Source organism: Sinocyclocheilus grahami, unplaced genomic scaffold, assembly GCF_001515645.1.
Source record: "Sinocyclocheilus grahami isolate Dianchi unplaced genomic scaffold, SAMN03320097.WGS_v1.1 scaffold173.1, whole genome shotgun sequence".
NCBI classification, from domain to species: domain Eukaryota; kingdom Metazoa; phylum Chordata; class Actinopteri; order Cypriniformes; family Cyprinidae; genus Sinocyclocheilus; species Sinocyclocheilus grahami.
This window is the reverse complement of record NW_015505352.1, coordinates 1,095,472-1,118,540: the sequence shown is the minus strand read 5'-3', so window position 1 is coordinate 1,118,540 and position 23,069 is coordinate 1,095,472. Positions and strand designations below refer to the sequence as shown.

General features: G+C 37.7%; 2 protein-coding genes across 4 annotated transcripts in view; both read right to left on the bottom strand.

Annotated features, from left to right (window-relative positions):
• Positions 1-6,842, bottom strand: part of arpp21 (cAMP-regulated phosphoprotein, 21) — a 10,349-nt gene extending 3,507 nt beyond the window's left edge. The window contains exons 1-12 of one of the 2 annotated variants that reach the window (XM_016283321.1): positions 6,728-6,842; positions 3,652-3,902; positions 3,503-3,547; positions 2,730-2,798; positions 2,352-2,460; positions 1,533-1,611; positions 1,397-1,456; positions 1,174-1,311; positions 1,000-1,099; positions 756-854; positions 637-674; positions 181-237 (exon numbers count right to left, since the gene is read on the bottom strand). In XM_016283321.1, the coding sequence (XP_016138807.1) occupies positions 181-237; positions 637-674; positions 756-854; positions 1,000-1,099; positions 1,174-1,311; positions 1,397-1,456; positions 1,533-1,611; positions 2,352-2,460; positions 2,730-2,798; positions 3,503-3,547; positions 3,652-3,792 (935 nt within the window). In that variant the 5' untranslated portion in view covers positions 3,793-3,902; positions 6,728-6,842. Of the gene's footprint in view, positions 1-180; positions 238-636; positions 675-755; positions 855-999; positions 1,100-1,173; positions 1,312-1,396; positions 1,457-1,532; positions 1,612-2,351; positions 2,461-2,729; positions 2,799-3,502; positions 3,548-3,651; positions 3,908-6,727 lie in introns of those variants that run through there. The other variant, XM_016283322.1, reaches the window with a different exon arrangement.
• Positions 6,843-12,918: 6,076 nt separating this feature from the next.
• The window catches only part of LOC107593555 (programmed cell death 6-interacting protein-like), a 17,023-nt gene continuing 6,872 nt past the window's right edge, over positions 12,919-23,069 (bottom strand). The window contains exons 7-18 of one of the 2 annotated variants that reach the window (XM_016283319.1): positions 21,907-22,038; positions 21,555-21,777; positions 21,329-21,452; positions 19,492-19,669; positions 18,926-19,037; positions 18,564-18,733; positions 17,038-17,286; positions 16,626-16,760; positions 16,430-16,524; positions 16,217-16,337; positions 15,948-16,138; positions 12,919-13,645 (exon numbers count right to left, since the gene is read on the bottom strand). In XM_016283319.1, coding sequence (XP_016138805.1) covers positions 13,471-13,645; positions 15,948-16,138; positions 16,217-16,337; positions 16,430-16,524; positions 16,626-16,760; positions 17,038-17,286; positions 18,564-18,733; positions 18,926-19,037; positions 19,492-19,669; positions 21,329-21,452; positions 21,555-21,777; positions 21,907-22,038 — 1,905 coding nt within the window. In that variant the 3' untranslated portion in view covers positions 12,919-13,470. The remainder of the gene's footprint in view (positions 13,646-15,947; positions 16,139-16,216; positions 16,338-16,429; positions 16,525-16,625; positions 16,761-17,037; positions 17,287-18,563; positions 18,734-18,925; positions 19,038-19,491; positions 19,670-21,328; positions 21,453-21,554; positions 21,778-21,906; positions 22,039-23,069) is intronic. The other variant, XM_016283320.1, reaches the window with a different exon arrangement.

Below are 23,069 nucleotides of genomic sequence, written 5' to 3'. Positions count from 1 at the left end.
CACATGACACCTATTTGTTTCTGAAATAGGCGTCATGAGAAATAACACCTGTGTTTGTGACAGCTCTTGAGTCAGGGGAGCAGCCCTTTTTTTTGCCAATCAGAAAAGCTTAGCCTATCAGAGAACACTCTCTGTTCTGACATATCTTCAGAGGTCGGATGGAGAAAAATCATTTCTCACCTAAATAGCTGCCGTCTTCTCTGTGTCTCACTGAGAATACTGCTGTCATCTAGACCTCTGCAAATAGATACAAAAAAATAAAATCATAAATAAAAGAAGAGAGCAGTTGAAGTGCAGCTCACTGATTTATAATTATACTGGTAAAATTACATATTTAAATTTAAACCAATTACATGGTTTACAAACTACTGATTTTTTTTTATTTACAAATTTTGTTTTTATTTTAGCAGATATTAACCAAGTAGATATTAAATTAGCAGTACGCAAACATTGCAGTGTAGTTGCAAGGTTATGTAGAGTTAGTTGAATGTCTAAAGTTGACTAACAAAACAGTGTTACCATATTATATAATAAATCATTAAAATATCTAATTATATAAAATAATATTATATTTATTTTGAAACATTTATATAAATAATATAACATTTACTTATATATTTATAAACATTTTTTTACCTGGTCTCAATATAAACACTCTGAGAAAGACAAGTGGACTGAAAAATAAAAGAGCACAAAATCAGAGGCCAAGCTTTAATGTACTACTGTATGTGCATTTTAAGTAGGCGTTTTCTTACATCCTGTGAGAATATGCGTTCTCTGACTCTCTGGTACTCCTCCTCTCTCTCTTCTATTGACTTGCTCCTCATTTGTTCTTTGAGAGATGGAACCCTCAGCTATAAAAAAAAACAAAAAACACAGGAGACGTGCAGACACAAATTAACTAGCCGGAAAGATCAGAGCTATTAGAGGAGCAATTGTTAGCTCTTTTGTACCCTAGTGGTAATGTCAGGGGTCAGGGAAGTGTGTATTTGTCCAAACCTGACTGTCTTCTTTCTCCTGACTATTGTCTCTCTTCAGTATTGATCTTCTTTCCTCTGTTTTCTCTTCCTGAACATGTTCAGCAAACCGATTTTCTGGTCTGAAATTCATTGTTATACTCGCATTCATTCCTTCATCAAATGTACATATATAATTTCTGTAACAGACACATACATTCTGGAATTGCAGGTTTTGTTGATGATAACCGCTTTTCCACTATGATCCACATTGTGTTCCAGACCAAAATAAGCTGCAACCCTGTGGACCAGCATCCTGTGATACGAGGACATCTGAGGGAACTTTTTATAGGAACTATAGAGAGAGAAAAAGAGACACATTATATCACATTACAAACACGTCCATCTCAAAAGCATGAAAGACATGCATGGAATGATACCTGTTGTCTGTCATAAAGTCAGTCATGTCTTGCTCGAGTTTTAGAAGCATCAGTCTGTCCCTGCAATCCAAAAATAAACTGATTCAGCACAAATGGAAGGAGGAGAATGAAGGGATATTTTCAAACTTTTACCCACCTGGGACTGCTTTTTAAAGTAGTGATTAAAAACTCCTCCAGATCAATGCCTGTGGAGTCGGTGTACTCCAGACTGGGCTCTAAAAGATACACACATGCATAGAATTATATTTTTTATATGCAAAGTATAGGTAGCAAGTTAAAATTAGGACTTTGAATCAATAAAAATTTTTTTTATAAACAAATTAATATAAAACGCATATATATATATATATATATATATATATATGAATCAATCACCATTTTCTGCAATTAATTGCAAGTATTTGCACATAATATTAAAAGCTGTATAAAATATGCACTACTTGTTCAATGGTCTGGGGTTATTAAAAATATTTTATTTTTAAATAAATTAATACTTTTATTCAGCGGGGATGCATTAAATTTATCATATGTAACAGTCAAGACATTCAGAAAGTTTCTGAAGGATCATGTGATCCTGAAGACTTAAGTAACACATTACATTTTAAGTATATATTATAATAAATACATTTTTATAATATTATTACTCACAATATTGCTGTGATCAAATAAATACAGCATTGGTTCAAAAGCATTAAAATCTTAATGATTCCAAACTTTTGAACAGTAGTATATATCCTCAAATTAATTTAAAATAAATACAAAGGAAGTATATTTTAAATTAAAAATCTGCTCATTCAGAAGCTTATTTTTAAAAAGTCTTACTTTTAACATCCCACATTAATTTCAGAATTTGATGCAATATTTTTCACAGCCCTAGTTAAAATATGCATGCATTTCATGTGCATATATTGTGCGCAAATATGATATACAAATACCTACAAGCAATGCAAACTACCTTTAGATAAACTTAATTTTTTCGATGTGATGCTTGTCTCCTCTTCCTCCTCATTGCACGCAGGACTGTCACCATGGTTACTAGATACAGTTGTCTTGCTCTCTTTTTCCTAGGACCAGACAGAACAGAATTCCTTCACAAACTCTATGATTCACTTCAAGCATGTAATAGATGTAACTGCATGTTCAGGATTGGGGGACTAAATATAATGATTTAAGAAAATACCATTGGAAACTTATTGTTTAAACACTTATCAAATCAGTGGTTACAGTTTTGATTTACTTACGTATGTCCTATCCATCTACTAGACTATGTAAATTAACTTTAATGGTGAATGCAAGATTGTAAATGTGTCTTTAGTTTTTGAATGATTCTTACCTTGCTGTTCTCCTCAGTGGATAAAGACTCATCACACACAGCGGTGCTCCGAACTAATTTTCCTTTAGCCTGTAACACACACACAAACACATTCATTCAATAACCCCATTATTGAAAAGAAATAGATTTTTTCTAGAGAAGAGCGTTCTCAGTGTACATTATTGCTACTTTTGTTATTTCAACAATATTATACAGTATATTGGACACAAAAAAGGAAAAAGAGTATTCTTATATATTGTCTTTTTTGTATGGTAGTTGAAATACTAACCTGATAAGATAAGATAAAAACCTGATACTAACCTGATTATTTATAAAAATGGTTTTAAATACGTCACAAGTTTCATTTTGTAAATGTAGCAGCTAGGAATGGTTTAAATTGTATTGCATTTCTAGATCATTGGATCAACACTACAGGGTGAAAAGTGTAACTACGCTATTTTTAAACTATTTGGACCTGGTCCCAGACTGTCTAAAAGCTGCTGATGTGATTTATATTATGGAGTTGGGTAACTTTGTACTATCAGGGGAGTGAATGCAATGTTTACTAATGGTATTTGGACTGAGACACATAACCGTTGAGGTTAAGCAGTCAGTAGCAAACGGCATTTACCCACTGAAGACAGAGAATGATTCAGAAAGCAATATTCTGCCGAGTATAGCCACATCAATCTAACATAAACGTCTGGCAAGCTAGAAAGGAAAATAAACTCATAAATGAAATGAATGCTCTATAGGGAGGGTGCTTTAATGATTAGATTCATTTGCATTCCTACCTTCAGTTTCTTCTTGGGTTGTCCGTGGTTATCATCTGATTTTGGCTGCTCAACGAGAAAAAAAAATTAAACAGGATAAAAAGAAAATGATAGGAGGAAATGAAACAAGGTGAGTGAATTGATGGAAGTTGTTGAATCTATATTATCACCTGGCTGGATTTTTGACAGTCTTCTGAGTCTGTGGTACAACAAGGAGGTGAAGTCTCCTCCGTAGTGCATTCTGGGATATGTTCAGATTCTCCTGTTTCTGACATTTTGAAATTTTCAGATTCAAAGGTCATATCAGTCATAGGCCACCATATGCCCCATGACCATCCAAGCCAATTACTACCAAAACAAGATGTCTTCTTTTCTCTTTTTTTCTTGTTCTGTCCTTCTCTTCTCTTGCCAGTACAGATGGCTAGATAGATCAGTAAAGGAGAGAAAAAAAAACATCTCGGTGTGAGGTTTTTACTCAGAACAAAAATCCTTTCAGATCTGTACACATTTATTTACTCTGAGCATTATGCAAGGTTTACTTAAATATTCAGCTGACAGTCAGTGTCAAAAAAGCTCAAATCAGTGATTAAACCTATTAAGCCCCCAACCAAGTATCAATAGTAATAAGATATCTTTTATTTTTTTCTTCATTCATGAACTGACTTGCCTGTGCTCAAGGTAAAATAAAGTAATTATAGCCACAAAATTGTGTAATTGTGACAGCAAAATAAATAGGCTTATCAGTGTTTAAAAGTGCGGAGAAAATTACTCCCAGTTGTTTTCATGCTGATGTAGTGTATGAAAGGATATTTTGGTGCAAATTCATCTGTCATTTGAAAGAAAACTAGACAAATTAGACAGATGCCAACATAGAGAGATTTTAACATATCATAAACAAAACTACACAAGGTAAATGGAAATATTCGCTTTCAACAAGGACAAACGCGGTTTGTTTGATTGTTGTGTGGTGAATTATTAGCTGAAACCATCGAAATTCAATTCATAATTAAAAACTGAAATGCTCAAACTATAAAAACCAAGTAAATTAAAAGGTAATTTTTTTTCGCATATTTTGGGCCTATGAAATTTATAGTAATATTAATGCATTTATGATTGATCTTAAAGACATTTTTGTTTAATTCTGTATGATACACGTTTCTGGGACTGTGCTGTGTCAGTGTTTACGGTGTTCGTGTTTAATGGAAAGCACTGAATCAAAACCAGTTGAGAAGCAGAGGTCTCTCCAGCAACATACACTATGCTGATTTGGACAAAAATACCAATGCGTGTAAGAGATCTGCAGCGACGAGTCAGTTTGCAAACGTGGATTTCTATGCATGCATTATGTTTAACTTCTTTCATAGCAGGGGCAGGTGCTGTAAATTATATTCCCATAATGACGACTCCCTAAATGGAAAGCACACACACACACACAAGCTCTGTTTGGATAGAGCGCATCCTTCACTCTTATGTCATCACTCTCATCGTGTTTGAACTCGTCTTCATGTCTGACCACTGAGTCACTGGCTCACTTTCTCCAGTGTTAAGCCATACGCCTCCACGCACGCAGACACCGCAGTAGCTCTTGGCATCTTTGTCAAGGTCTTCTCTGGGTTATCAAACAGGTGGCCTAAAACGTAGATGCTAAATAATTGTGTGATAGACATCTAACGGGCAGCAACACATTGGTCTAGGTTTTTGGCCACTGGTCAATCCTTACATAAATTTACTTGGTAACCATAGTTTCTGCATAAGTATTATACACAAATAAAGGTTCTTTATTGGCATTTCAAGAACATCCACAGAACCTTTCCATTGCACCAAATATTCTTTTACACCAAGAAACAAATTGTTTCCTGTAAGAACTGTTTACCGAAAGGTTCTTCGGGGAAACAAAAGGGGTTCTACTACATCACCAAATACGCCTTTTTGAAAACTTTATTTTTAGCAGCGTACATAAATGATTCCAAATAAATATGGGTAGGCCTATAGATTTTTATTATTGTGCTATCATGCTTTGGCGTATATTATTTTAATGCATATAATCACAAAATTACCCAAAAATATCAATTTATTCTTTTTAATAATTATAATAACGGATCGTTCGAAGCAATAAAAACCCGGAGTGGAGTTTCAGCGGAGTAATTACAGAACTCTATGAGCAGAGAAGGAAAATGGCTCCGTTCCACTCATTTACAAATTTCCAGTTCGCCTTTCAGTCTGTTGTTTGCTTGGCGACACTCAGAACGTGATGCTTTGGCTTCAAGTGGAACTATTTTTTTTTCGTAGTGAGGAAATATACAAACTTACAGGTCATTTTATGTCAGAAACGTAAGTTATTCAAAATTACAAATTTGTTTACAGAACTGCAGTTTAAAGCAACAGTAACGAGAATGCTATAGCAGTGCTGAAATATTGCTTCATTGAACTGTCCTTCTTCAAACAATGTGCCAAAATAGATTTTTATGACAGCAGTCGTCAATATTAAGCAAACTCGGTTTAATCTAGTAACAATAAGTGGATTTAATATAGTATTTTTAGCAAACGTTATGGTTACCATAGTAATTCTTGTGAAGGCAGTGTGTAAATGAAAGCTTGTGGAAAAGTTGCGTGCACATACACACAGACGCGCGCGCGCTGCAGAATAGCGCAAAGATCTGTGCACAGAGATGCTATGTGTCTGTCTGCCTGCCAGGGTGAAGGTGCAGCAGCCGAGATGGGGTTCGGTTTCCACCACTACGTCGCATTCCGGGCACAGTCTGGCACGCGTTATATTTGGAGCGGCTGTTTGGGGATCTCAGACTGCCGTCACTGACGCACACGGACTCGGAGACGACGCAGGAGCAGCAGCTGTGCTTTCTAAAAACGAACCTAGATCTCGCGCTTCCATTGCTCTTTTGTTAAACGACCCTGATCCCTATATATTACACTATATAGCAACAGAACCATTCTTTATAGAAACAGCGTGAAAATCAAGCTTTTTGTAAGGTTTGAGTTTGTTTTGGTCAACACAAACTTGTTTGAATTCCAGGAAATGACTGTTAATACCAGAATTAATAAGACACAGGTGTCCTTGTAGTGCGATATTATTGTGGTCATGCTGAGTAATCTTGCCTGAGAGCAGTAGTGTTACACATAATCTAACACACAAAACAACACGCCTCACTATAAAGCATCGATGCCATTACGGCATAGAACTGCTTCTAATTAAGAGCAAAACCATGAGAGACAACCAACTTTACTTACCTTTATGTAACGCGACTGGAACAAACAACTGAAATGGTTAGAAATGAGCGCTTGTGTCTCTGGTGAGCTTGTCAAACATCTTCTGTTTGTGACAGCAGAGCGCGTGCAGACTCACGCAACACACTCAATTAAGTACGCGCGCGCTCGTGCGCTCAGCCTCTTCCTGGCAATCACGCTGCGCGCTCACAAAAACACGCAAGCACCAAGAGAGCCTTTAAGCGAAAGAATTCTAGACACCCACCTCCAACATTAATTAGAGGAAATTAAAAACAACAATATAAAAGAACACGTTTGATACAATGACAAAATCAAAACGACTGTCTAAATCCAAGGTATGCAACAGTTCGGCTATTACAATTATTATTATCAGAACTGTAAAATCATAATGGATTAATAAGGCGTCTCCACACATTTTAAGAAGTTTATAAAAAAAAACATTAATTTACGAATGTTTTTTTATATATTTTGCATGAAATGGTCACATTTTTAAAGGTAGGCTATTCATTTATTCAATGTAGAAAATATATCCATTTTTAGCATCAAGGATAGGCTGTTTAATATTCTCTTCTACAAATACTAACATATTGTGAATTCGTGCAAAAGCACACAAAGAGCACCCACCAAATACTGCAATGAGCACCTGTTAGATGAAAAGATTATGCGACACTCACAATGACACACACACACACATATATGGGTGCATATACCGCAACTAGACTTCACAGCTGCATGGTGCCTCTCTTTCTGCCATATGGCAGGCTATTACAATTATTATTATCAGAACTGTAAAATCATAATGGATTAATAAGGCGTCTCCACACATTTTAAGAAGTTTATAAAAAAAACATTAATTTACGAATGTTTTTTTATATATTTTGCATGAAATGGTCACATTTTTAAAGGTAGGCTATTCATTTATTCAATGTAGAAAATACATCCATTTTTAGCATCAAGGATAGGCTGTTTAATATTCTCTTCTACAAATACTAACATATTGTGAATTCGTGCAAAAGCACACAAAGAGCACCCACCAAATACTGCAATGAGCACCTGTTAGATGAAAAGATTATGCGACACTCACAATGACACACACACACACATATATGGGTGCATATACCGCAACTAGACTTCACAGCTGCATGGTGCCTCTCTTTCTGCCATATGGCTTTACCGTTTCAGAGAATCCGAGAGATGTTCTTCTATAAAGACAACTTATAGAAAACGAGGGTGAAACAGACTCACCTGATGTTGTCTCCTTAATTAAATGAATACAATTATAGTGTACTCTGGCAAAAAAAGAGAACATTATGTTTTTGAAGTATGTTATGAGTGTTGAACTTGTAATATCAGCCCAAAGGCCCAGTCTGTTGCTCTCAAACAAACACACACACACACACACACACACACACTGGTATTCCTATCATTATGGGGGCATTCCATAGGCATAATGGTTTTTATACTGTACAAACAGTATTTTATATTCCCTTACCTTAACCCTACCCATAAACCTACCCCTGACAGAAGACTTTCTGCATTTTTAGATTTTCAAAACACTTCATTCTGTAAGATTTATAATATTGCTTCCTCATGGGGACCTAAAAAAATGTACCCACAAGGTCAAAATTTACTGGTATTACTATACTTGTGGGACATTTGGTACATAGTATATATCAGTACATCACACACACACACACACATATGCTTATGAGGAATCTTAATGCAATATAGCATATTATTTCTCCCTTTCCCCTCAGTGGCCAGTTGTGTTTTGGCTGTGTTTATTTTGTGTGGTGGGCAGTGCAGTTGACAGGATTGAGTGAGAGACAGTGGGCATAATGAGGTAGAACGATACTTCTAACAGGAACTTCTATATTTTTGTATTTGTCTTATAGAAGAGCCCAATTTTGTATCAGCTATTAGCCTTCCAGTATTCAGTCAACCCTTCAATCATTATTGAATTTACTTAAAGAAAAAAAAAATTATCGTTTACTTACCCTCAAGTTGTTCCAGATCGGTATGCATTTCTTTTTTCTGTTGAACACAAGAGATATTCTGAATGATGTTCATATCCAAAACAGTTGACGGTAGCCACTGACGTCCATAGTATGGAAAAAATACTATGGAAGTCAATGGCTACTGTGATGAAGGCCCCCGATTAAGGAGCAAGAATAATTAATATAAATATATTTATCTATCTGTCTGAATAATTCTGTAAATCTTATTAAGATAAAATAATGAATGCACTGTAAAACCTTTTTTTTTGCCCCTATAGTCCATCTGCTATAATGTTTTTAGATTTTCATCAGCTGGTCTCTATGACAGACACACTGTAAGAATGATTTTTTGTAAAGGAAGTTGTAAGCAAAGATTATTGGAGCATGTTTTACAAGAAAATACTCTTTCAATGTTTCTACCTCAAATGTCTGAGAGAAAATTGTTTCAAAACAAATTTTTTCAGTGCATAAACAATGCAATATCAGTAACAGAAAACATTAATAATAAATATGTAAAATTAATATAGACTATATGTACCTTAAATTATAGAAGTTAAAGTGTGCCCACTCAGTGCCTTTAAAGTGTCCTAAAGTTAATTGAATTTCTTGTGCACAGCAGTCTGTTCCTTATATGAAAATCTGATTTATAGATGAGCTATTACATTACATAAACATAGATGTTTAAATAACTTGGCCATATTCACTACACAAGAATCTGTGACTTGTGCTCTTGAGGATGAGATGTCCTGACATGCACCTGCTGGGAATACACTTGTTCATGTCCCAGTATGTCTGGCTACAGTATGAGGTCAATCCATGGCGAGGCACATCAAAGCATTCCTCTTAACTTAACTTGAAAGACATACAGACATACATGCAAATAGAGCCATCTCTTGCACCCTCAGCTTTCACTAATGACTCTGTCTCTTGCGTCATCATGGATTCATCTCTACGGGTCAAAGGTCAGAAGATTTGGCAGTGCGTCAAGACCCTCCTAAATACGTTGATATTTATATACTTATATACACACACCTGTCTCGCTCAATAAATCTCTCGTCATTGCCATAGAACATTTCTCTTACGGTAAACATGCATAGGGATAATTTCACACCTGCTTTTTGTCAGTTTGATTGGTTGAGGTCAAGAGTTTGGGAAATTAAGCATTAACAGGAAATGAGCTTTCAGCAGGTTGATCGTGAATACAATGAATAGCCATGATCCATCTTAAGTTATTTCTGTCGCCTTCAAGTATATGTAAACACACCAGCAGCAATGTTAACAATCTGACTAACAATAAATGCATGCAGAATGACTCGTGGCTAGGCACGACCAGAGTAAGTTTTCTCATGTATGGTATGAGTAAAATATAGAACTAAAATTAGTAGTAAAATATAAATTTTGTTTCTGATTGCCATCTCGATTCCTATGATTCCACGATTAAAAGAAGATGTATTTTACCTAAATTACCAGTTTGAATTTAATTTGATCAAGTAAAAAGGCAGTGTATTTTGAAATAATAGCAAGAAAAAAAACTATCGTCTTCGCAGTCCAAAAAACAAACCTAGGGCTGACACGATATCAGATTTTTCACTACAGGATTATCGAGGCCTCAAAAATTCACAATAACAATATATCGTAATATCTACAGAAATCTTAAAAACTTTAAAGTATCAGTCAAATTCATCTTTATTTTCTTTTTTGACCAAAAAACACACCATTGCATACAAAAGGAACAATTACACTAAACTGAAAAGACTAAAATGCTTACTGTGTTTAGTTTAGTACAGTGTCAAAGTAGGACAATTTATGAGAATAACTACATCATTTTATTCCAAACTTGCATTATAGCGGCGCGTCTATCAAGTGTTTGAAATACCTTCCTCCTGAGAACTGATTCTTATTTTATAAGGCTGTGTCAATCAGCATTGCAATATAAATATACATTATCCATATGAAAATACCTGAGATGGCTTTAAGAACGCAGATAGACCTTATGCTGCTGTAATCGAGAGCTCATTCTTGTCATGTTTCATCAGACAAAACATTTCTTTCTGTGCTTTATTCAGATACAGCGACAGCTGGATTCCTTTGTCCATATAAGGGATTTCCTCAAAGTCATTTGTTTTATTACTCCTATGAGTCTCAGTTGGTGGCTTTATGCGAGAGGGCGCCATCTGGTGTCGAGTATGAATGTAACAAATCACACGTGAGAGTTTAACGCTCCAGATTAGAGCCTTGTCCAAATACCCACACTTGCGGTCTTTGCACTTGACCACTTGACTACTTATATGACGCATTTCCTGTATTTGGCCCAAGTGTTCAAGTGAGCATGAAGACCACAAGTGTGTGTCGAACTTTTCATTACCTGATGGGACACACTTGTAGTAGTGTAAAAATGCAAGTGTTTACATAGCTTTATTTTAATTTTAAATACTTTGCATTTTAAAATCAACTTCTAAATATCTGTTCAGTAGTCCCTATAACATGACAATTTTAATTTGTGGTGCTTCTAATTAAGTGATAAAAAGCAGTTGCAAAAATTGTACAAAATAAATATCACCACTACTCATCTTTGCACCAATAAAACGTCAAAACACTGTTTTTCTACCAAATTATATGTAATATCTAATTATTATATGAATATTTAACTTGCATTGGAAAGGTTTCCGTGACCTCTCGCGAGATCTCGGCAAAAAGTCTCACGATTTATTTCCAGAACATGATGCATGATGGGATACACTAAGCCTCGAATAGCGCTCCGGGGCGGTATTCGAGATAGTGTGGGTTTAGTGTGCGCGTTAAGGGCACTGCGATTTGGCGTTATTAAGACCTGGGACAGTCTTGCGCACGCGCTCTGAAGTGGCCAAGACCGCAAGTGTGGGTATTTGGACAAGGGGATTGTTGTCATATTATCCTAAGTCTACTATTCATTTTTAAATATCGCCAATACCAGTATATTGCGGCACCCCTAATTAACATGGTAATGATATTTCATTATTTGAATATCACGATTATCGTCAATACCGGCATAGAAAACCATACAGCACAACTAGTGTTGCCCGATTAAAACACAAATGAATACCCGTTCATTATAATGAATCACAAACTTCAAATGCTCCCATGGAATTTAAAAAAAAGAACTCTCATAATGTTTTTAATTTATAATATTTCATAAAAAAATTACACATTGTAAGTTTTTCACAAAAATTTAGTTTACTTCACTTGATTCACTGAGGTTGCAGCTGTTAAATAACAACTGAACTGCGTTTGTGTTATATATCCAGTGTATCAAGTTGGAAGGTAACCTGTATAATTGAAAACATTAGCTGAGAACATTTTTATTTCATATGCAAGTAAAATGGACATTATAACTGAAAATATGACCCAATGAACTGGGACTGAATCAAATAAAAACTCCAAAGCGTTTAAAGTTGATACAAATCAGGAGATCTATCAAATCCCAGCCCTATTATCAAGCTAGATTGTAATGCAAAACTATTTCCGGAAGTGAAGGGCATTTGAATGCTTGTCAGTAAGAGACAACAGCTGAGGAGGCATGATGCCAGTGGTGTTAATTACATTATCTAATATGTGTGTGAGGCTTTTAGACCGTCTTAAACGTCATTTATAGCTCATAAAGGTTTTGACTGTAGTTACAGTCATGTATTCTCTTTTAAACACACAATATGCTTTTGCAGTTAATCAGGTGACAATGAAGTTACGTCATTATTCTAAAATGCACTGTTGAAGGCAAATGACACTTGTCAAAACAACAATGCACCGCTCAAGTGTATGTGAACAGAGTTTGTGTTATGGCCTAAAGAAAACATCCTTACATAATCAAAACACTCTGATACCCCGATAAACATTCATCTATCTGCATGCGAAAAAACCCCCCATCCTCTTCCATCTGTATCCATGGAGACAGTCGGTTCAGCATGGCTCGTTCAAGACAAAAATAGCATGGGAATAATTATCGAACAAACACACTTGAATTCATGTGTGGTGACAGTCAGACTTGCAGCCACGCTCACAGCCCAGCCTATTAATCTGAACTCAATCTGCTCAGATGTTGGATTTGGCACTGACTGGATGAACGCAAAACAATGCGGAGAGTCATTGACAATGACCAAAAATGCTGAAAGTACGCCTACAGGCTCAAAGTACCATGCATAGAGAGGGAATAAAAAGACCATCTTTAACATCAGACAGGTTTTAATCACATGAAACACAAAAATGAATTATTTTTAGTGACAAATCCATTCTCTAAGCTGTATAACTGTTCCTTTCCCGAAGCGATGATTGTAGAATGAACAGAAGGAGGTATAATGATACAACTAGGGTTACAGTAAGACAGAACCATGGTGTTTCTTCCAGCAATTAAATCATCATCATCAAGGTAAGAAATCAACAGCTCTTGCATCAGATTATATGTCAGTATTCATTACAAAAATAAGATATAAGCAGTGGCAGGCAGCCAGCAGCTTCACTTTGGGCTAGAGGGTAAGACAGAGAGAAAGAGAGAGACAGAGATCAGATCTTCCCTCAACTAGCACACCTGCTTTGTGAACCTTGGCCTAAAAGTCCACCCACAAAGAGGGGGAGGGGCCTGCAATCTAAACCCCGCCCAGATAAAGCCAGATGTTAAATAGCGAGCGAGTGTGAGTGCAGGAGTGTTAATAGTTAAGTGCAGTAAGAGGAGTGCTAGTTTACAGGAATGAGTGTGGCTGTAGGAGCGAGAGGTGCGCTCTACTGTTGAGGGTAGTAGGGCTGTTGCTGTGGCGGTTGTTGAGGATAGGGGTAGGGCTGCTGTGCAGGAGGGGCTCCGGGGTATCCAGCCTGCCCCTGGGCTTGATAGGGCATGTAGGGCATATTAAACTGCGCGTATGCATAGGGGTTATAGGCCATCGGCATCTGGTAATACCTGAGAGAGAGGAGCAAAATAACAAAATTACATTTTAGGTTGAATTGGGTAAACATTTTAACTTATAACACCATACTCACCTAGTTGACTAATCAATGTACATTAGGATAATTGTTCATAAAAAAAAACATTTAATGTGTAAATAAGGAAATTAACTTATTTATGTAATTAAATATTCACTAACATGCATACATTTTCAGGACAGAAATCTGAACATTGGATAAAACCAGATTCAAACTTTAATTCTGTTGACATATTAGACTTCAAGATTTTGACAGACAAAATGTTGGGTCTCTTTTATCACTGCATAAAGCAGAAAACACTGCCAAAATTCAGAAAAAACACCAAGTTTGTAGGAATAAAATAAATCGGATAAATAACTACCGCATAAAAAACCCCATCAGAACATAGATACGAAGAAAACTGGAAAGTTTGGTATAAATTTCTGGCTCAACCGCTGAAGATATTGCAATTTAAATCTACAAATGCAAATAGATAAAATGCATTAAAACAAACAATTAAATGTGTATTTTTGATGTGTTCATATTTTTTGGAATTTATATTTCATAACAAAAGACGACACATTTTTTGTATTTTGGACCTTTTCAGTATTCTGAAATAAAGCCGCGTTTCCACCGAAATTACCCGGAACAATTGTACCGGAACTTTTTCCCCCCAGACCGGTTGCTGTCAGCGGTTCCATCGCGGTCTAAAGTACCAAGAAGATTAGGCAAATAGTCTGGTGACGTAGGTCTGCGCGCGTTTCAATACCAAGTACGCAAATTTCGGACTTGCATCCTCGGTAGTTCGGACATCGCCAGTTCGACTCAGGAGTGTGAACTCCCGCGGACGGGACGACGCAAGTCCGGTGATTCTGCAAACAGCAGCATACTTGATAACATCAGTCAGCTCACCTTGGCTACTGCAATTTTCCTCACTATATTTACAATAAGATGAAATATATCAAACACCACTGCCCCTTTTCGTTTTCATTTAAACATTAATAGCCGCAGAAATGTTCAGGTAACGTACATGGCCTACATTACAATGAAACGAATATATTAAATATTGCTGTTTTCATTTTAATTTTAACATATTAATAGAATAAAGACCAAAGATTACCTGTTAAGATTTACCCAAAACGAATTATATCTTGTTATAATTCCAAAATCTCCAAAACGGGGCGTGAACTCCAAAAGTGGGCAGAACCTCCAAAATGGGGCGGGGGTCTCCTCCCGCAAAGACTTTCACCATTGGCTCTGGCTCCAGCCAATTGTTATTGACTTACATTTCAAAATAAAACTTTATAAATGTAACATTGTTTCTAGTTCATCTAAAATAAAATATGCTATATAAGTAAATATTCTCCGTGAGAGCAGAGCCCAAAGCTCGTGGACAGTGGTGTTTGGACTGGAGTTTGAACCTCTGCTTAATGATATAAACGGGAATCACCCACGACCTCTCGCGCAACGACTTTACTCTATCGCTTTGTTCTAAGCAGCGGGGGTATCCCGAGGCTCGAAATTCGCAGGGTAGGAGGGGGTAGTGATGCTGGGTGTGACTAAAAAGGTGCCATTGTCCGGTGAGGTCCGGTTGGGGAGTTACGGAATTGATCTCATATCGCATAATCTTATTAACTGTTTATCTCCTGAACTGCATCTTTCTTTGCCACGCTATTCATCACCAATCCCGCAGTGCAGTCAATTTCACTGGTTAAGGTTAGGGTCAGGTGTGGGGTAGGTTTAGGGGTTAGCATTTTTTGTAGCATAGTGTAGGAAATCAACACTTTAATTGACAACCAATAAAATCTTTAGAATCAGCTGTGGGGCAGAGTTTGCACCGAAGTGGATTGGGGGAAAAAGTGCGCATGTGCCTGTCTGTCAATGGGAGGAAGCCACGCCCTATTTTGGAGCTCCCACCCTGTTTTGGAGTTCCCGCCCCCATTTGGAGATCTCCAGGCTACAGTTAAGCCCTTCTGGATTGCATGGAGCTCCCGTCTCCAGGTACTTTTTGCTATTTTAAGAATACTGTGAATTTGGACATACTACTCTTTTCACATATAATTTTTTGCCTACTATATACAGTATATATATATATATATATATATATATATATATATATATATATATATATATACACACACATAGGATAAGTATGCATATTTGAATGCAGCCTTAGATTTTGGCCAGAAGAAGATATCTCTGAAGGCAGCATAATCAAGCTGCCCACCTTTTGACGAGCTATGGACTGTCACATGCATACAGCTTTGAGGACATGGGTAATTGTGAAGGTCTTTATTTACCCTGGGTAGCCTTGATAAGTGGAGTAGGGTGGTCCTTGAGCCTGTGAGGGTGGTGCAACAGGTGGGAGATTAGTGCTGCTAGGAGCCACTGGAGTACTGACTGGAGCTGAAGTACTGGCCGCCTGAGGAGTGATGTTAGGCAGTGGCGGTCTCGCTGGCGGCTGGGGTTTAGCCTGAGGCTGCTGCTGGGTCTAGAACAGAAATATAAATAAGACTATTTCCTGCAGTCAAGGACTTTATCTTTAGAAGTCATCAGTCTGCAAACTCACAAACACACTCCTGGGCCCAGGGGTCGGGCCTCCTGAGGCAGGAGCAGGAGTGTTGGACTGGTATGATGGGATGTTGAACGAAGGAGCGCTCGGCTCACGAGCAATGCTCTGCTGCAGCTCCCTGTCAATCAAACAGTCACAGAATATAAGCCAATCACAGTCATCCGAAACAATTATGACTGGTTAATATGTGCACACTACTGAATTACATACTTGAGCAGTTCATCCCTCTCAGTTTTGCGAGCGAAGACAATGTCGCTGCACTTATTTTGAAACTTTAAGAGGATTTCTGTCAGATCATTGTAGAACTGAAAGAGGAGGCGGTAAAGAAGAGAGAATGAGACAGCTGAGTGACATCTTATGGATTATGCATGTGTGCAGAACTAATATTAGTGCATGTGTTAGTTACTTTAGTGCCCTCTTTGATATTGCAGCTGATCTCTATGTAGCTATCGTGGGCTGAGGCGAGCTTCTTCAAGACTTCCTCTCTGTTATTAGCCTCAGAGTTGGACTGCTTGAGTGCTGAAAACTCCTGGTGAGACACCTGAGACAAGAAAAGCCATTTTTAAAATGAAAAAACAACAACAACAACCTTAGTTGTCTTAAGTTGTGCAACATTTATGTCATAAATTATGTAAAAAAATGTTATTTAAATTTAAGTTGACAGATGCATCCGATTTCATAACAGAGCCTTTGCAGGGCTGTTTTATGCCTTAAATCTTTATCTGATAAAATCCGATTAGAATACTGTGACTATCACTTAGTAATTATTTGCTGAAATACTGGCAAAATTTTGCTTATGCGTGAGTTTTTGTGTGCACCTGTATCTGTGACAGCAGTTCCTCCTGTCTGCGTAAATTCTGCTGAACACGTTGTGTGTGAGAGCCGTAACGAGTGTCCAGCTCACTGGTGGTCAGAGCCTCTTCGTTAATGGCACCATCTTGAGCCAGTGCGGTAAGGAACTTTGCCGTCATATCAAAAGTCACAGACTTCACCTCTCCCTCCAGAACTTCCCGTTCCCTCTTCACCTCATCCAGCTGTGCCAGCTGAGCTCTCAGCACGTTTACCACCTGCAAGAGGACAATCCCAGACTGAAGGATAGCATGAGGGTTTGGTCAGGGTTAGACTGTGAGATAACTGGGTCAATGTGTGAGTATCTTTCACCCAGTGTTATTTTAGTATTATTTAAATACCATTGTAGTTTTTATTAATATTTTAAGTTAGCTTTATAAAAAAAAATATATATTTCTTTTTATATTTTTAAGTTTTCCTTTTAGTTTAAGTTTGAGTAATTGTGTCATTTTATTAATTTTTTCTTATAAATTTTAAATACATTTTTTACATTTCAGTTTTAGCTTCAGTTTGTAATTGTACTATTTCAATTAATAAATATTTTGGTTAGCTCCCAAGGCAACATTTAAAATGTTCATTTACTTTAAAGGGATAGTTCACCCAAAAATGAAAATTTAGTCATTAATTACTCACCCTGTCGTTCCAAACCAGTAAGACCTTCGTTCATGTTCGGAACACAAATTAAGATATTTTTTATGAAATCTGAGAGCTCTGCATTAATATTTTAAGTTAGCTTTATACATTTTTTACATTTCAGTTTTAGCTTCAGTTTGTAATTGTACTATTTCAATTAATAAATATGTTGGTTAGCTCCCAAGGCAACATTTAAAATTTTCATTTACTTTAAAGGGATAGTTCACACCATTACTCACCCTGTCGTTCCAAACCAGTAAGACCTTTGTTCATGTTCGGAACACAAATTAAGATATTTTTTATGAAATCTGAGAGCTCTGTGACCCTCCCATAGACAGCAACACAACTGAAATGTTCCCAGACCCAGAAACGTAGCAAGGACGTCGATAAAACAGTCCATGTGACATCAGTGGCTCAACTTCAATTTTGCGAGCAACGAGAATACTTTGTGTGTGCAAAGAAAACAAAATTAACAATTTCCGCCATTTTGGAGAGTACCACGATGCATACGCGCGCTTCCCCAGAACGTAATTAGCATTGTTTACGTTCAGGAAAAACTGCGTGCACGCTGAATGTAAACAACGCTGATTACATTCTGGGCAAAGTGTGAATCATGGTACCCTCCAAAATGGCAGAAGACGGTAACTCGGGGAGAAGTATTGTTGAATAAATGATGTTATTTTGTTTTAATAAGCTGTTTGATGAGGGTGAGTAATTAATGACAGAATTTTCATTTTTGGGTGAACTAACCCTTTAAGTGTTTTCATCTAATATTTATATATATTTTAAATATCTGTTAATCTCGTTTTTTTTTCTTTAATAATTTTTTTATAGTTTTAGTTAACAATCACAACACACTAACCTCACTGCCCTGCAGAGTCTTGGTAGGGTTGGCAGACGGTATGGCGGCACTGAGCTCATTCTCTGGCTTGCAGAGCAAAGCAATCATCTCACAATGTGCAGTGTAACGCTCTTTCACCACCTGATCAGCCTGCACTGCCTTGTCCAGTATATTGCGAAAATTATTTCCCTCTGCATGGAGAAACAGAGAGAGAGGGTTGGGTTCCGGATGCTCAACTGGTAGAGCATGACACTAGTAACATAAAAGTCATGAGCAGGGAAAACACACAAACTGATAATGTGTTTACCTAGAATGCACTGTAAGACTCGTTAGGTAAAAGCATCTGCTAAATGCATAAATGGTAAGTGGAAATATGTACGTACCTGCTCTGAGTGGTTTATACAGATCTCCAGAGGGAGTTCTGTTCCAGCGCTGATTGAATTTGCCTCGGAGTTCATTGTCTGTTGTTTCCTCATCATCTAACATCTTCAAGGACTGTAATAACACACAATTTTTGTTCAATATACTAACTCTCATGGAGTGCAAGTACATACAGTCAAATGGTGTCATACAATATACAGCAGATTTGTATAGTATTTTCCCCATTTAAATTTGGAAATAAACCATTTCAGTATTTTGAAAAATCAGGACATAAAATGAAAAGGAAATATTTATGATTCTGTGCTATTTGGTTACGAGAAATGTATATAAATGATCATGTGTGAACGCCTTTGTATAGATGTTAGATGTTTTTCTTCCACTGAAGTCTAAGAGGCTCTTTGGATCTTTTACACTGAAATTGCCATATTCATAGTATTTATTGGAATGAAAAATGTCTATTAGATTAGATTAGATAAATGCACAAACAGAAGCATTATTACTAGTGATCTCAGACGTTTGGATCTTGTGGTTTATAAAAGGGCATGAAACAGATGAACGTGTGCATCACCTCATCCAGGATCTCACGGTTCCTCTGCAGTAGTTCAGGGAGATCTTTAATAAGCTGTTCGATGCTCTGTAGGCCACCCTGCTGAACAACAGCACGACTCTTCTCAAGGATGGACTGAGGGACTGCATCTCCTGACAGATCTTCTAATGCTGCCGGCAGGTTCAAAGACGCCAACACCCTACCAATCAGCAACAACCAATATCAGTTGATTAATCAGCACTACCACCAAACCTCATTTAGACAGCATATCCAGGTTTAAATAAAATAATTGTGTATTATTACATCTGTGATTGATGCCTTAAAGGGTTAGTTCACCCAAAAATGAAAATTAGCTTGTGTTTTACTTACCCTCGAGGCATCCTAGGTGTATACAACTTTCTTCTTTCAGACGAATCCAATCGGAGTTATATTAAAAATGGTCCTGGCTATTCCAGGCATTATCATTGCAGTCAGTGGGCGTTGCACTTGAACAGCCCACAAGTCGTCAAATAAAGCACGCAAATTCATAATAAAATGTGCCTCACACTGCTCCGGGGTGAATAAAGGCCTCCTGAAGTGAATCCATGCATTTTTGTAAGAAAAATATCCATATTTCAAATGTAATAAACACTTTTCTCTCACTTCCGTTATCTGTCATACGCGGAAGCCGTTCCGGTGGATGACGTCGGCGTTGTGTAATTAGTCACGAACGCGGCGAGAGAACAAAACAAAACGCCGGTCATGAATTAGAAGTACAAACCGAGGATTTGCAAAGAAAAATGTCGGAGGATTTCGATATAAACCAAGAGGAGACTGGTTTTCCATTGCTAAAGTAAAGAAACTTTACTTCCTCTGCTCCTACAAACAAATTTGCGAGACTAGCATATATCAGAGGTGCGCGTTTATTATGAATGCGCGCACTTTATTTGACGACTTGTGGACTGTTCAACTGCAACACCCGCTGACTGCAATGATAACGCTTGGAATAGCCAGGACCATTTTTAACATAACTCTGACTGGATTCGTCTGAAAGAAGAAAGCCATATACACCTAGGATGCCTCGAGGGTGAGTAAAACACAGTCTAATTTTCATTTTTGGGTGAAATTCTGTCATTAATTACTCACCCTCATGATGTTCCAAACCCATAAGACCTATGTTCAACTTCAGAACACAAATTAAGGTATTTTTGATTAAATCCGAGAGCTTTCACACACGGCGGGCTAGAGTGACCGGCGGCCGGCGGGCTTGAGAACGGCACGGTCGGTGGAATTGTGGCAACCACATGTGATGACCCCGGGCTGGACTCCGCTTTGTCCACGGTGAAAGCCAATCCGGCGATCCACAGCGCGAAGTTGATGTATTTCCTCAGCGACCAGCACGGATCTCTAGGCATGACGAAGCGGTTATCGTCCTCTTTTGGAAGGCCAAACAAAGTAGTTTCGCTTTCACAACGAAACACACAGCATCTCCACAACATGGCATCGCAACAGCGAGAATAAAAGTTACGCCTTCTTTCCTTGCGTGAACATTTGGGCGTCGTTATGCAAATCTTCCCACGTCCTTACTACATTTCTGGACCTTGAACATGGTAGTTACCTTGCAGTCTATGGAGGGTCAGAAAGCTCTCAGATTTCATCAAAAATATCTTAATTTGTGTTCTGAAGATGAGCGAAGGTCTTATGGTTTTGGAAAGACATGAGTGAGAGTAATTAATGAAAGAATTTTCATTTTTGGGTGAACTATCCCTTTAAAACAATTAAAAGAAAATAAGTCAAAGCTCTCATTGTACACGTTAATGGACTTTTAATGAAGTTTAAATGGACTCATGTAAGAGCAAATATATGCAGCAACACTGACCCGTTGCAGAGATTCGTTGCTTCCCTCATGCTGCCAATCAATCTGTTGACTGTGTCAGCCTTCCTGGAATTGGCTGCACTCATTGACTGCTGCACTGCCATCGGCACCATCTTCTCAAACAGATCTAAACACAACCAAAACAGAAAATATATTTTTCCACATAAGAAACAGGAAATAATCCAAAAAAATACAAACAAAAGGATTGTCATGTGTGCATCGTTCTGACCTGTAAACTTCTGGCTCAGTGGTGTCTGAATTGCAGTTGCTTTGACCAAAGATGCTTTGCCAATGTGCTCCAGATCTTTGACCTCTGGCACACGGTCATGGTAAATGAAGTCATTGTCTTTCTTTGCAGCTGTGAGGGCGCGACTGATCTTATCGGAGAGGTCCTTTACATTAACATACTCATCGTATCGAGAAGTCGCGGTCTTCACCAGCTCTGTGGCGTGCTGCAAAACACGCATGAGAAACCTGAACGTCAACGTTAACTCTTAATGAAGCTCAAAAGCGAATAAATAAAACAAGCAACCAGCCAGGCAACAATAAACAGTCTGTCACACACAGATTGGCAAACACACCTGCAGCCGAGCGATCTCCTCTCCGAATTTTTTCTTCTGATGTGCCAAGGCTGACTGGTGCAGCTCTGCGGTGGCCTGCATCATACAGTGCTTGGCGGCGAGGACGGGAAGCACTTCCTGGAAATAAAAATACTGACCAGGGAGAGGCAACCACAGCAATCACAAATGCCACGGCAACCACGAACCAACACCACGAGCAACCACAAACGAGCACAGACACACAGCACAGGGCGCAGGAAGAAAAAACAGAACAGCAAATCAGCACGCATTCTTCAGCGAACCCCAACCAAATCCTCACACAACACTCATGCAGTGTTCACTCACAGATCAATAGGAGAAGAAACAAAGGCTGGAGGCTGTGAGAGTGTATGTCTGTGTATGAGGGGTGTCTAGCAGTCAAATGGGAATCAAGGAAACTTAAATTTCTTGACACACGTATACAGACACACCCACAGATTTTCAGTCCCTCCAGGATTTCGCGCGACTTTTTTCAGATTTTTGTGGCCTAAAATGACTGATTTTGCTGTGGCTTTCCTCAAAATTTGTGGTGATATTTGCGGCATTTCTTTTTTCCATCATTTCAGACAACATTCTTCTAACACTGTTATGACTTTTCTGACTTTGAGAACTATTGTAGGGCTCCAGACTAACATTTGAGGATACCAGCACCAGTGCCATTAAGTTCTACAGAAGGTGGCACCAGCACCTGACAGTAAAGCACTTACCCTAATCGCACATGTACATCTCGGAGATGTCTATTTGATGTCTGCATTTACATATGCAAGATATATTTTTTAGAGTGTTTGCTCATCTGCAATACGTCTCGAAGACGTTTCCTGTCAGATGTTAAATAGATATTTATTAGAATGCATGTAAAACTGCTTCTTGAGACGTTTATCAGATTACACAGCAAATGTTTTCCAGTTTTTTAGCAGACGTCTTACAGATGTACAAACCCAATTCCAAAAAAGTTGGGACACTGTACAAATTGTGAGTAAAAAAGGAATGGAATAATTTACAAATCTCATAAACTTATATTTTATTCACAATAGAATATAGATAACATATCAAATGTTGAAAGTGAGACATTTTGAAATGTCATGCCAAATATTGGCTCATTTTGGATTTCATGAGAGCTACACATTCCAAAAAAGGTGGGACAG